The sequence below is a fragment of the Thunnus thynnus genome, chromosome 1, assembly GCF_963924715.1.
Source record: "Thunnus thynnus chromosome 1, fThuThy2.1, whole genome shotgun sequence".
Classification (NCBI taxonomy): domain Eukaryota; kingdom Metazoa; phylum Chordata; class Actinopteri; order Scombriformes; family Scombridae; genus Thunnus; species Thunnus thynnus.
The window spans coordinates 11,975,846-11,990,921 of record NC_089517.1 but is presented as its reverse complement, the minus strand read 5'-3'; the positions used below and the strand labels follow the sequence as shown (position 1 = coordinate 11,990,921).

General features: G+C 38.5%; 2 protein-coding genes across 3 annotated transcripts; one reads left to right on the top strand and one right to left on the bottom strand.

The window, feature by feature from the left end:
* Positions 1-1,189: 1,189 nt before the first annotated feature.
* Positions 1,190-4,156, bottom strand: LOC137179775 (RING finger protein 148-like). Its single transcript, XM_067584726.1, has one exon. It carries the CDS (start codon positions 3,672-3,674, stop codon positions 2,610-2,612), a length of 1,065 nt encoding a protein of 354 aa, XP_067440827.1. The 5' UTR covers positions 3,675-4,156; the 3' UTR covers positions 1,190-2,609.
* A 4,084-nt stretch (positions 4,157-8,240) lies between these two features.
* slc24a5 (solute carrier family 24 member 5) lies at positions 8,241-15,051 on the top strand. Of its 2 annotated transcripts, XM_067584807.1 has the most exons (10): positions 8,241-8,440; positions 9,247-9,294; positions 9,630-9,809; positions 10,816-10,899; positions 11,181-11,284; positions 11,529-11,629; positions 12,204-12,487; positions 12,640-12,846; positions 13,798-13,899; positions 14,322-15,051. In XM_067584807.1, exons 3-10 carry the CDS (start codon positions 9,728-9,730, stop codon positions 14,642-14,644), a joined length of 1,287 nt encoding a protein of 428 aa, XP_067440908.1. In that variant the 5' UTR covers positions 8,241-8,440; positions 9,247-9,294; positions 9,630-9,727; the 3' UTR covers positions 14,645-15,051. The 2 variants fall into 2 exon arrangements, with proteins under 2 accessions (XP_067440908.1, XP_067440900.1); XM_067584799.1 differs by lacking the exon at positions 8,241-8,440 and having other exon boundaries at positions 8,447-9,294.
* Positions 15,052-15,076: the final 25 nt, after the last annotated feature.

The following is a 15,076-nucleotide window of genomic DNA, read 5'->3' as shown; positions in this document are numbered from 1 at the left end:
AGTTTCTTTTTGTCTTTTTGGTATCAAATTCCCCCTTTGCGTTTCCCCAGATAGTATTTCCCTGTTGAGCTGCAGTGACAGGACTGAAACCAAAAGGGGGAATTCTGAACTAAAAATGAAAATGAATTTAAAAATGAATTTTGAAAGATATCTGCTTGATTTGACTAATTTGGATTAATGAGCTTCATATTAGCTTCAGATAAACATTTACATATATTTTGCACGGAACAAGGACTTTTGCACCTCATAATTTACATTCAGAAGGAATCTCCTAATGATCAGTATGAACAGGAGGAATGATTACAGTAAGAAAAAACAATTTTAATGTTCATTTGGGCACCTGAATATTGTTTTAAAACAGAATAATCTAATATATAGCACTTGATTCTGAGTAAATAAATGACAGCACATGTAAAATAAATAAGGAGAGTGACATTATGCTCTAGTGCAGTGGTTCCCAGCCCGGGGGTCATGACCTCTCAAGGGGTCCCGAGAACATTTTAAGGAGTGACAAGATACCTCTAGTTACACATCATAATGTATATCTTTCCTGATGGATTCATACACATCTTCAGGCCTCTGAAAATCCTTTAAATGAAGCAATCTAAGATGGAAAATAACTTTTTGTTTAAACTGCTCACTCAACTCGTGTTAAGACCATAACTTGTACTGAGGTGTCACAAATTCACATGCTTTATTTTATGAAGGTCACAAGACAGAAAGGTTGGGAACCACTAGTCCAAAGAACAAGCTCATTTTACAGTGTATCAACTGTTTATAATGACACTAACTCAATCTGCTCAGTAGCCTCATAAAACTCTTAGAAAGTCTTGCAATTTTGTTACATATATTACTGTAGATGTACTTCTAAAAGGCATTCATGTAAAAAATCTCTCCATTCCATTGCCATGCAGCTGCATATCTCTACTTGCTCAGTCAGGCCCTTCTACTTATGTGATATGATGATTATCCAGCTCAAGCTCAAGGTGTGTGCAGATCTGCTCCCACCTGTGCAGAGGTAATTACACTTTCCCTCCTCTCCAAGAGTCATAGCTATAACCATACATAGACCTGCCTGACGTACAGGAACACACCTGTCTATTCACACACGCTCACATATTCTCAAATATAATCCTACGACCGCCAAACACACAGACAGAAACACCATTCTTATAAGCACATATGCTCATAAAGTTGGCCTCATTTTGAGGGATTTATTGCATTCTAATAAGCATCAATGTGATTTAATACAGCAAGTAATATTCATTTTTACAGAACAATTTAAGACTCTTGGAATCTGTAACACAGTAGTGAAAATGATTCAATATAGAAAAATATATTAAGTACCATTATCAGCATATCCCCACCAGCAAACAAAGAAATGAAACAATTCTATAGCTTTATCATTTACCAAGGGACACACTTTATCACAGGAATTGCAAGAATCGTTAAACATGTGCCAAAATTTACCTATGGGAGAGTTCAGAGGTAGACCACAGGGACTGAATAAACTCCATTCAAAATAATTCAAAGAAAAAACCTGGAAGACCTGCTCGAGAATAAGAATTTGTGCATACACATGAAAATCAGCTGTTTAGAGAAAGAAAGAAATATGTATATTTAATGTATAGCTTTTATATTAACAAGTAGAACTCCATGATTGATAAATCCATCTCATTATAAGATATACATCATTTCAAAAAACAGAACACATAAAGACAATGTTCCCCCATCCAACAAATACAAGTTTTTGCAGTCATATGATCTACAGTTTCATTGATATTTACTACTGTGGGACTTCCTATTTCTCAATAGTAGCTACAAACCCATCATGAAGGAACTAACTACTCTTACTTCATATGTGGTATAAAAAAAAAAAAAAAATTCCATGGATCATGTGTCTAAAGAATCCCAGGCCCTCGGGTGATACTATTTACTCATCGCAATGCAATGTGTGTCATGCTGTATTTCCAGTAAGGGGTGTGTTCATAAGGTATGTTTGTAAACCCAGCCTAGGAACCTGACAATTAAAAGGAGAAAAAAAACATATTCCAATTTAAAAAGAGTAGAAATAAAATCCAAAAGTCAAATTGTTGCTAATTATGGGAGTAATAATAATAATAAATTCTGCTCTGAATTTTAAAAGAAATTGTTAATTTTGAGGGACTGTGACTATCTGTTTGAGGAAACTGGCAACGATTTCAAACTGATATGCTCTGCAGCACTTCCTCCATAACCAGTGTTGTTTGTGTTCAGTATGCAAAACAGTAAACTGATACTGGCATCAGTCCATTACTGCTCACTTAACAATCTATTTTATGAGTAACTTTATGAACACACCCAATAATTGCACACATGCACCAAAGATGGACACAAATAAAATGTAATGGCATCTAAGCTAAATACACAAAGTCCATTAACATTTACAAGTCTGTATTACAAAAGGGACATTGTTTCTCCTGTTAGGACATCATAATTAGATTCCATTGTGGTGGTTCAATCATTGTATCCCAGAAAATATTGATTTCAAACAGGAAATTTGACTGTGTCCTGGTTTGATGTTGTTTAGTTCCCGTTGCTGTTGTTCACTCTCTCGCAGCCTATGAGTCTTACTCGAAGGCCCTGTTCTCATAGATATGCTGTTGTCTCTCTGTGTCAGGGCTCTCTGGGTTAGACAGCGGGACATCGTAGATGGGTTCTCCTCCTGCTACTGTGATCACAGTGACCTCTGGTGGTGATTCATCAGGAATATTCTCTTTTGACTCCTCCTCAACTCCCAAGGCCTTCAGGATGTCGCACTTACACATGGGGCAGGTCCTTTTCTCCAGCAACCAGGGCTCGATACAGGCTTTATGGAAGATGTGATCACATGTTAGCACTGTCACCACATCACCTGGCTTGTAGGCATCAATGCACACAGCACACAAATGGGAGTCAGAGGTAGTTTCCTCATCCCCTGTCTTCAGTTTGCGCACTTGTAGACGCCCAATCGCCTTCTTAGCCTCCGATTTCAGCCTTCTCTCATCGCGCCTTTGCATGCGCAGGTTGTAAAGACGGTTTGCAGAGATAAACACAAAGTAAGCAATCGAGGCCGCTGTCACAATGAAGAAGGCAATGGAGAGAAAATAAATCCAGTAGCTGTCCATCCAGGGTCCGTGAGGGCTGCCTAGATCAATAATCATGTGAACATCTGTTCCATTCTTCACCAAGTTGACAACCTCCATGCCCTGAACGTTGCCAATCATGATGGCCACAATACCAGCTGCATCCGAGTGTGCCATGAAAGTGGTGCTGTTGCCACTGCCATCCACATTATACACGACCACACCTGATGCTCCTTGACGTTTGGCAGCATTTATTTTGTCACTGAAAGTACAGTTGCCCCTTTTAACCAGGGCTATCCAGGCTGGTGAGCTGGAATTGCGGTTGTAGACAGGATCCTGACCACAGCCTTTGGGGTCTCCCTTTGGAAGTGCAACAATGCCTGAAGCTTTCTCCAGGGGAGAGTTACGGCCATACACCCCACACTCACAATACCGGTCCTCAGTCTTATTGTTGCTGTTAACATAGCTTATTTCCACCATAGCCGTCCAAAATAGCACCGCTGCTGAACAGTGAACAAGTCCTGACAAACACAGCAAAAGAAACAGACCATGTTGTGTCTTCTTACCCATGGTAACGCTCTTCTAAAAAAACAACAGGAGGCACTCTGTTAGCTTCTTTAGCTTCTTTAAAAATCCTTTGTTAGACCCAGTTCCTGGTTGTTTGAGCCACAGCGATCTGAATACAGCTATGGTTTCACCCAACCAGCTGTCAACAGTAATCTGATCTCAGTCTTTGGTAATATAACACGAGCTATGCGTCAGCCACTCACCTCTCGTTATCTTCCTGAACCTTGAACACTGAGCACTCTGCGCAGAGGGCAGAGCGTTGGTATTCAACAAGTTGAAGTGCACAAAACACATAGACCTGTGCTGTTTCAAGAGCCAAGGAACAATATTCGAGAAGGAAAGACGCGATAAGATATGATAAGGACAGTTTCATGTGCATGTGTCAGCAAAAAAAGAGTAGTCCTTCTGAGTTCCCTTGTGTAATGATGACTGAAGCAACTAAGCTGGTTTTTCTCGTTTGACTTGTTTCCTTCCCCTATATCTGTGACCGAGATCACTGCTGGTGAAAAAAGCAAACTCACAAGTATTACTCCACTACTTTGTGGTTAAAAGACAATGCAGTCTGCTTTCAGTTCACATTTTAACAGACATGCACGGACAAATTAGAAATTTGTTATTTAAATCGCACAGGATTCACACAGAATCACATGGTAAAAAGTTTCCTGTGTTTGGATTGCTACAGGCTCCAGGTTAAAAGCATACCAGTGACAACTGAGATGGAACAGGGCATTGTCAAGTTTCCATTGTATCTTCTTACACACAAGTGAAAGCCCACACACACATACACACACACACACATACACAAAGACAGAAAGGTTTCCAGTGACAAAAGAGATGGAGAGGTTTCTTGCCAAGCTACTTTACCTTAGTTCTAAACACACACACACACACTCCAAACTACAGTACTCAGGCTTCTGCAGAATGTGCTGTTAAATAATTTATCTCAGTGGAACAAAAATCTGTAAATAAAAGAGAGCCTGGTATTTATTCTTAGTATGGGTGCAGCACACAGTTCTTGATAAGAGGAACAATGGTGCTGCAATGACCCTTAGATTCCTGAAACTGAAATACTTGTCTAAGAGGACACAGTAAAATGCATGAAACTCACTAATATTGTATTAACTAAAGAGGAACAATATTTCGTTTTTCTCCGTACCATGTTAGCGTGAATTTAGGGATCTTATTTTCATCACAAAGATACTTAAGACTTTCTGCTCCTATACTGGCATCTACTGGTTGGTTAAGGGTCTGAGCAGAAGCAATAACAAAGTGCTGCACTAAGTGAGGATTATTTTTAACAGTCATTTGAAAAAAAATTACTCTAAAATCTAAAATCTAATCCTAAAACACTGGCAATAATAACAGCTGAAAGGTGTACATCATGAACATGGATAACTTCATATAAAATATATTTTGAAAAATAAATATGTTGATGAAGAATGTTGGTAGTATTATTCTAGGGCTGTAACTACCGATCTTTTTCTCAATTCATCGATTAGTATATAAAATATATATAATATAAAATGTCAGAAAATGGTGATAAATAAAGATCCCTGTTTCCCAAAGCCCAAGGTGAGCCCAACCTCTAATTTCCATACCAGGGCCGTTTTTGCCTATTTGCATTAGAAGCAACTGCAATGGGACCCTTAACCACCAGGGGGCCACAGTGGGGTGGTGCTTTTGTTTGTTTTTTTCACAGACAGAGGGCTCCCTTAAATGGCTAAAGTGATATATTTTATATATCACTTTTATCCTATATTTAAGGTTAATCCATCTGATCCAGACTGATTTTGTTTGCATTAGTTATCATTGGTTAGATAGTGTAGCAAAGGTTCCTGTTGGAGGAAAAACAATAAGTCCCCCCCCCCTCCCCCCACACTTGGCAGTAAGGAAGAGTGTGGAGGGAGTGAGAGACTCTGTGGATATTAAAAAAGTAGAGCTGCAATGATTAGACGATTAATTGATTAGTTGGCGAATATTAAATTAATTTCCAACTATTTTGATGATTGATTAATCCTTTTGAGTCATTTTTAAGAAAAGAATGTACAAATTCTCTGATCCAGCTTCTCAAATGTGAATATTTTCCAGTTCCTTTAGTCTTCTATGACAGTAAACTGCATATGTTTGGATTGTGGACAAAACAAGACATTTGAAGACGCCACTTTGGGCACTGAGATACAGTGATAACACATTTTTTTACTATTTCCTGACATTTTATGAACCAAACAACCAATCAATTAATCAAGAAAATAATCGACAGATTAATCAATGATTAAAATAATCATTAGTTGCAGCACTATTAAAAAGTTAATAAATGTTATGTAAAACCAGCAGACAAGTGGAGGGACCGAATGACCAATCCAGTGACCTGCGTGCTGTGAGTTATAACTATTCTCATTAGTCATGGTGAGTCAATTTTTCAGCTGAGCTACCATAGCTAACTCTTGCACTCTTCAGCATGAGACAGTCGACATGTGGTACTGCAGGTGTGTGTGTTCTATGGAGAAATGTGTGAGCTACATGTATTATATTTTACTGCTGTGAGATATTACAGTGTTGACCTTAAGTTAAAGGGAAATTTCTGTGGTGTTTACTATGAATGAAAAATTTGTTATGTAAAATGTAGCACATTTATTCTATTTTGCCAATTGAGTACTTTTGCGCTGAGTCATGATGGCATTATGTGTATAACTGCATATTAGTTCTAGTTTCATACTGCTAGTGTGATAAACAATTTTATTTGTGCATAAGAAGATAATATAGAAGTAAATGTTACTGCTATTATAAAAACATGAGGTGTGTAAGAAATTAATAATGTGTACTGTACCTCAGTTCATGGTTAAAATTCAATATGCGAAATGTTATTTCTAAAATGTTAAAATGGTTAAAATATGTAATCATAATTCATGATTGATGTTAAAAACAGGAGAATAGATCATAAAAGAAGATACTGTACAGCTCTCTCTCCCTCTCTCTGCACCTGCCCTCGGACTCCAGATACTGATTGAGTCCTTTACTTATCTTCAACCTTCCCTACGAACTTAGAAACTGGTCCAATATTAATTCAACTACCCTGTGGTAGTTAAATGAATGGGGGATATACTGATACTGATACTGATAGATATTCAGTTTACTATCATAGGAGACTGAGTGAACCAGGAAATTTTCGCATTTGAGAGGCTGGAATCACAGAACTTTTTCTTAATGATTCAAACCAATTAATCAATTAGTTGGCAATTCATTTTCTGTCTATAGACTAATCATTGCAGTTCTGTATTACACATAGTATGCCTGTGTGGTGATAACTTGCATTTTTTAAAAATAACATAACAGAAAACTGTAGCCAAATTCTATAATTAGCAAGAATGTTTGCTGTAAATAAATAAATAAGACATTATTTTGAAAGGAATAAACTTATATGAATGAATACAGAAAAAATATATAGTATAGTACAACCATGAAATGCAAAATAATCCGACAAATTTTAAAAATCAGCTAAAATATTATGTCATTTTTCCACTTTGCGATGAAACTGAGAGCAGCATTATGAAATAAAATGGCAATTGAGAAAAATGACATTGTGATATGAAAACAGACTTTGAACTCAGGAAATAAAAACAGCTGGAATTAAACAAAAAATACCTGCAATAAACCCTGTTATTGTGAAAAAAAAGCATGAGGAAATAACATTTCATGCATTTAAGCTGAATTTTGAAAATGTACTGGCTTATTTCACAACTGTTTTGTTATATTACACAACGTATTTGCCTGCGTATTTGCGTGATTATTTATTTCATGATGTTTTGTTTCCTTTTAAACGCTTTGGGTCTCCACAACATACAGGATGGTCATGCAAAGCTTCGCATTAACCAGTGTCTAAACTAATTATACCACACAGGGGCGCCATTTACTTAATGTTGTCTTACTTGACAGTAAAATATTGTCCTGAATTACTGTCATCCATCATAACAAGAGAAGCAGCTAATTTGGAGAATGTGCCAGGTAGGCTTTTGAGAATATCCCCCTGAGTGGTACCCTTCAAAAAATCTTATCAAGTGTTTTGCATTTATATTACCTGTTAGTTATCAGCACATACAGTTCTCATCATTAACACAATAAATAAATCAACTTACTTGTTTTGTGGGTCCTTATCTGCAGATAATTGACTGACAGTAAATTTAATGTTTCTTGAGCGCGTGGATGGCTTGAAGTGTGCACAGAGAGCGCACGTGCGGTTCACCGGACTGGGGACTTTGAGAAAACTTGGGTCGTGTCTGGATGGTAACCCCGGATTTGCGATAAATCTCGCGAGAGTGATTATTTTAACCCAAACCATGATCATTTCCTAACCAAGTGGTTTTTGTGCCAGCTTGTCCCAGCCAGACCTTAACCACAGCGTTGTCACACCATAAAACATAATTATTTTGTTTGTACAATGACAAATATCGCGCATAATGAAGGAACAACGCCTACAAATCTCGCGATAATTTCGCGATTTATTAAGGTTACCATCTAGACACGACCGAAGAGTTGAGGCATGTCTAAACAAGTTCGACCCCCCATCAGTCCCTACAAACAAAAACAACACAGACACCCGTCTACCTGTAGGTGGTGTAACCAGACTGTGTTATATAGTTTACACTACAGCGAAATCATTTGCCCATATCTGAATAGCTGTAATAATTGTATGTAGAGGATCAATATACCGGTATTGATATTGATTTGATGATGAAGACTGTGATATCCGTGTGAAAGCTCGTAAAAAGCAAGTAAGTGGGTCTTTGATTTGAGATTATTTTGCCACATGCTTTGTTTTCATGTTTCCTCAGTTTCTTTCTTTGCATATTTCCAAAAAGATTTGCAAAAAACATTTCAATATACCAACACTGTTAAAATATATATACATATTGGCTTAGTTAACTAACTCCTGAACTCCTGCGTTCATACTGAAACAACCAGTTGTGAATGACATGTTGTGAATTATGATCTCCCTCCTGTTGGGGGTATGATCAATCAATCAAAGTATCTTACATAGCTGCAGGTCTGTAAATGACGTATCTACTTATTCGAAAGCTTAACTTTTACATGCATGTCAATTGGTGTTAGTTAGGCTAGGTTTCTGAAAAAAGAAAAGAAAAGAAAAGGCAAATTTTCCACATTTAAAGCTGTGGTTGGATCGTGTTAAGGTGGGTTTATCCTGCATTACATCCCTGAGGCGCCTCAAACAGGAGTGTGCTCAAGTCGACCGGAATGACTCACAACTCGTGATCCCCCATTCATGGTAACACCAGGCCTTAAAAGATGCTTTCTCCCCCCCAATAATCTCTCTCTTTGCAGCTTGTAGTTGTAGTGTAGTGTTAGATGCAGCGCTAACACACAGCTTCAAGCCACATTTAATCTTTGCATGCTTGCCTATGACTCCTTAGAATAATTCCTAATTTATCTCTTTTTTGTGTGTGACTCACCATGAATAAGGTTACAGCTCTGCAGAAAAAGAAAAGAAAAGATTTTATTCCTTACTTCCTGGGATTTGTACTATTTTTATATTGCACGGTCCATCTTGTATCATTCACAGCAAAAACAGCTCAGGAAACCCACTTTGTCAGGGTGCGTCGGGCTCTCGGTAAGAACATTTGTCTGTGTTTGTGATAATTAAGTCTATTTAAAGCATTTTTAAACCCTATATATTTCTACAGATTGTAAGTGTAATTGTATAACCTATTCAATGTGTAATTATACATGTCACGGCTCATTTTTGTGCTTTACAAAGTGTGGGTAATCAATTGTGGCTCAGCAACTGTGACAGTGTTTTGCTCCACTAATTCTCATGTCTTATTGGCATGAAATACCATGTAACTGCCATGTAAGAGTTTTAACAATACAGTAGGCTGGTTGTTTGGGATGACAGGTGTTTGTCATTGATGAGCACTGAGCAATATGTGTGTCCTGCTGTTTCAGAGAATGAGACAGAATGCATCTTACCGCAGTCCTCTGAGTTTCCTGACGGCTTCTTCACGGTGCAGGAGAGAAAGGATGGAGGGCTTGTCATTTATTTTATGCTTATTTTCTACATGCTTTTGGCTGTCGCAATAGTCTGCGATGATTACTTTCTGCCATCCTTAGAGGTGATCAGTGATCGTAAGTGACATGAAATATAGGCTATTTGATGTCTGTGTGTGTGTGTTTTAAGGGATTGTGGGGAAGGGTCAATGCATCATTACATAAACTATAACTGTAATGTAAATTGGCATAATAGGATTTAGCCTATAACTTGTATTAAATCCTTAATAGTTTTATATGTATATTCCATTATAACAACTATTAGTCTAGGCTGTAGCTGTTTTAATAAGGGATATTTTTCCAGACTTAGTTTATGTTTTACAGTAGGCCTGCGACTAATGATTATTTCCATTATTGATTAATCTGACCATTATTTTGTTGATTAATCTATTAATTATTTGGTGTATAAAATGTCAGAAAATTGTGAAAAAACTCTGTTATCATTTCTTCGAGTTCATGGTGACATCATGTGTGACATAGAAAAGCTTTAAATCCTCACACTCAAGAGGCTGCAACCAGCAAATTTTAAGCAGTTAAGCTTAAAAAAATTATTAAAACGATAATTCAATTATCAAAATAGTTGCTGATTAGTTTTCAGACAACCAATGAATAGACTAATCGTTGCAGCTCTGCTTTACAGATGCAGTAGGCAGATAGACAGTAATAATATGTAGACAGATTTTGTAAATTTATAGTTATCATTTACTATATTGTATGTTCAATAAAAAATTGAATTCCTGGAAAATACCTTTCACCAGGGTGTGGATGGGTTGTTTCTACCATTCTACTCTGTGTTTCTATTGTTGCTTTAGATGAGGATGTGTGCAGGCTACCTCTATCAGTAGTTATACTACATAAACTTAACTAATAAACTGAGTGGGGGTGAATAAATAAAATACAATGCAGTCTCATACAATAGACACAGTATAGACAAAGCTTTAATTATTTTCAGTTGATGATTTTGAGGCTTTAGTTTGGTTTGTTCTTGTGTTGGATTGTACAGTATATCATCAAGTGCGTTATCTTGTACATGCTGTGTTTATATAGTCATGTGTTCTTTCTGTTTTTTTTGTGTCTCTCTCAGGTCTGGGTCTGACCCAGGATGTAGCAGGAGCAACATTTATGGCAGCTGGGAGTTCTGCACCTGAACTGGTCACAGCCTTTCTGGGTAATCATGCATTAGTATGATAATTACAACCACCATTGTTGATGATGACACTGGCATCATCATCACTGTCGCTGTCTCCTTACCCAACCAGATGAACTGTGACTTCCAACACCAGATGGGAACAGAAAGAGAATGTGGCCTATGATTAGGACATATTTCCTCTAGACACCTTATTTGCTCCCCAGGCCTTTCCTCGTCCTCCTCATCAATGCTGCCAAGTTGTCTCATTGTCTACTGTGCTAAGATGTGTGTTTTTTTTTTTAATGTGTGTGCCGTGACAGGTGTGTTTGTGACAAAGGGAGACATTGGGGTCAGCACCATTGTGGGGTCAGCAGTCTACAACCTCTTAGGAATCTGCGCTGCATGTGGACTCTTGGCCTCTATGGTACATTCTGACACGCACACACAAACACATTCATATTGCACTCATATAAACTACCTGTACATACAATAAAAGAAGCACCTTTACTAGGTCAAAGCAGAAGAATCCTTGTTACAGTGTTTTATTTACTAGGTCAAAGCAGAAGAATCCTTGTTTACAGTGTTTTATTTACTGGGTCAAAGCGGAAGAATCCTTGTTTATATTGTGTTTATATGCTGTAAACCATTTATTTTGTTTCCTTCATTAGGCAGGGCGTCTCACCTGTTGGCCTCTGTTCAGGGACTGCCTGGCATATGGTATCAGTGTTGCTGCTGTTATTGCTATAATATCTGATAACAAGGTGTACTGGTGAGTGTGGGCTGTGACTGAATATGACTTACCTGTAAAAGTGGTTGTAAAAGACAAAGTTGAATACAGCTGTTTATTGCATCTTGTGACTATGGACAACAAAACAGCATAAAAATAGATCAGAGGTAATGAAAGAACTGTGTGGTACAGTGCTGTGACTCACAGACATTTATTGCACTGACAGTATAATACAGTGCAATAATACCATATCATATCATAACAAGCAAATCAGTGTTTATGACACGCTTCCACGTGTACCGGATCAACATAATTTTGGTGAGAGCAAAATAAGACACACTGTTAGCTAAAGAGTAATGTTTTATTATGATCAAGATATAGAGTTTTGTAAAAGCTAAACTAGATATTTTGCTTTAAAGTAAAAAAGAGATCTAATTGAACTGTAATAAATGCACAACAAACAAATTGGTTAACAACACCAAAAAGTAGAACATGTTTGGTTTAATAAAAGAAGAAAGAGAAATCATTTTGTCTGAATATATTGATTTTTAAAAATCACCTTGTTAGACATACAACACTCCTCAAAGTCATTCATACATGTATGTCTTGTTTACAGGTATGACGCTGCCAGTCTGTTGCTGGTCTACGGTGTCTACATTGTGGTTCTGTGCTTTGACCTTCGCATCAGCGAGTTTGTCCTGAGGAAGGTGAGTCCTTGCTGCACCTGTCTGGGCAGAGGGTCTGGGGAGAAGACTGAGACGCAGCCACTGATGGGCTGGAATGACGACACAAGTCTACGAGTCCACAGTCGCTCCAGAACAGACAGTGGGATCTTCCAGGACGACTCCGGATACTCTCATCTCTCACTCAGCCTGCATGGCCTCAATGAGATTCCTGAAGGTGAGATGCACCTCGCAGCGACTATGCACTCAGTTTTTCAGCATTTTCAACCTGATGTGTCCAGCTGTTGACACACACACGCTTGACTTTTATGACCCCCTGACAATATGATAGGACCCTACTCATAACCTGTTTGTCTGCCTGCACCCCAGAGCGTAAAAGTGTGTTTGCTGTGCCGGAGAGCGACTTGAAAAGGATCCTCTGGGTTTTGTCTCTACCCATCATCGTTCTGCTTTTTCTGACCATCCCTGACTGCAGAAGAAGGTTCTGGAAGAAGTGGTTCATGATAACCTTCTTCATGTCAGCTGTCTGGATCTCAGGTTTCACATACCTGCTGGTGTGGATGGTCACTGTTGTCGGTAAGCATTGTTTAGCTAAGCATTTCAGTGATGAGTTTTTGTAAAAGTCTATATATTTCCTTAAGTCTTTTAAGTGATCAGCAGGTGTAGATCAGCCTGTCAACTCACTGAGGTATGGAGCCTTTGTGGATCACAAGTGTTTGAAACTTGTGAGAAAAATGTGTGATTTGCAGAGTAGAATCACATGTTGGTCTGCTGGCTAATTCCTGAGATGCCATTGTCCTGGAAAGTTAAGAGGGGGGTTATTGTAGCTCCAGTGGGCCATGTGCCTAACCAGCCACAGCAGGATTACAGCCTGCTTCACCCCTAAGGAAACACAGTCATGTGAGCTCTGGGTGTATATGCAGAACTACCCACAGGCACAGGTCCAAGAACAGCTTCATCCCCATGTACAACTGAGATGTAAACTATAAAGCTGACCTAAGATCAGGCTAAAAGGGCAGCTTCATCATGTGACAGTGGTAGGTCTACTGAAGTATAATGAGATTATTATTCCAAAGTCATAACATAGGCTCAGATGGAGGGAGAGTTTAGTCTTATGAAAGAGCAGATGTGAGCAGACGTGAGGTTGAGCAGATACAACGCAAACATTCAGTATGTGATTGATTAGGTTTCCCTGTGGCTCTGTTCTGCTCAGTGATAACTCAGTAACATCATACTGCATGATTCAGAGGTCTCCTGAAAGTCTACAGGGAGGATGAGGATTCATTTCAAGTGTTGGTTCAAAACAGCGGGTTAATATTTGGGTCCTAGTTGAGCTTAAGACTGTGGGTGGGGCTCTTCTGGGTGAATGGGGTTTTATTACGTCAGTATTTCTAAAATCCTGACTACAGCCCTGCCTCCAGTGACAATTTATTAACCCTATAGCCACAGTTAAGATCAGCGGTTGTTCTCTTTGTGGCCTGATGATGTTGGAGGAGTCTGACCTTTGTTGGTGTTATGTTAATATAGGTGAGACACTTGACATTCCTGAAACAATAATGGGACTCACTCTGATGGCTGCTGGAACCAGTATACCTGACACCATAGCCAGTGTGATGGTGGCCAGAGAAGGTAACATCAGTGTCGTGTTTTATCAGCTACAGTTCACAATGTTCCTGGTTATAGTAGTTTGAGGACCCCCATAACAAAAAAAATATGAAAATGTTACATTACAATCCTTTACTTCACCACTATTGAGGAAAACTTCTTTAAGTACTTCGTTATGAGCAACACTCCTGATTGATTCTCACAATTATATTTGAATCTGGTAACTGCCTAAAATGGAAGTTTTTAATCAGAGCTTTGCTGTTGAAGTATTGGAGTCTCTTCTTGAAACACATTAAAGTGATAACCATTGACTACTTATTCAGTTTTCTAACTCAGATTCCCATCTGGCATTTTGAAAATGACAGTAACAAATGTAACTTTAATACCCAAATTCTGGGCATGTGCAGAGACTTAAAACCAAACTTATCATTTTCTCTGCTGAACAGGGAAAGCTGACATGGCGATGTCCAACATTGTGGGTTCAAATGTATTCGACATGCTCTGTCTCGGCCTGCCTTGGTTCATCAAGACTGCATTTGTGGACACCAACAACCCTGTAGAGGTCAACAGCACTGGACTGTTCTTCATTTCCTCCACACTCCTCCTTTCAATCGTCTTCCTTTTTGTCGCCGTTCATGTGAACGGGTGGAAATTGGACTGGAAGCTGGGAATTGTTTCCCTCATCTGCTACATCCTCTTTGCCACTCTGTCCATCCTGTATGAGCTGGGGATTATTGGCAATAATCCCATAAGACTGTGCAGTGACTGAGATCTGACCTTCCCAGGACCAAAGCCATATTTACTGAGACTCTTAACAGTCCAAAAACACAAGAAAAAATGTTAAGTCTGTAAGATCTTCAAATGTCAAGACAAGGAAGCATGAGCCCACTCCAACACACATTTAAAGATATTGTGCCACAGAAGACGTGCTGGTCACATCTCAGGAGGAAGATAATCTCTATTATAATATATTTTTCACAAAAGGTGCAGATGTGCCAAAGATCTTGATACTCTTGTGTATACCTATCAAGCCTATGACCTGGATTGTTACACAATGAAGACCCATTATCCATTAAATTCTGACATGTCCTACTAAAGGCACATAAACAGAGAATGTGTTGTCATAGGAGTGAACAACTGACCGGATTGAAGTAATAAAGGTGTCCATTGAACTCATTTCACCTTGTCTTTCCTTCTAAGC

What these genes read in the sequence shown, in the direction of transcription:
- LOC137179775 (XM_067584726.1), bottom strand. Translation starts at nt 3,674, where the DNA reads ATGGGTAAGAAGACACAACATGGTCTGTTTCTTTTGCTGTGTTTGTCA.
- slc24a5 (XM_067584799.1), top strand. Translation starts at nt 9,138, where the DNA reads ATGAATAAGGTTACAGCTCTGCAGAAAAAGAAAAGAAAAGATTTTATT. An exon ending in CAGGGTGCGTCGGGCTCTCG is followed by an intron (nt 9,295 to 9,629) that starts GTAAGAACATTT and finishes CTGCTGTTTCAG; the next exon opens with AGAATGAGACAGAATGCATC. An exon ending in CCTCAATGAGATTCCTGAAG is followed by an intron (nt 12,488 to 12,639) that starts GTGAGATGCACC and finishes CCTGCACCCCAG; the next exon opens with AGCGTAAAAGTGTGTTTGCT.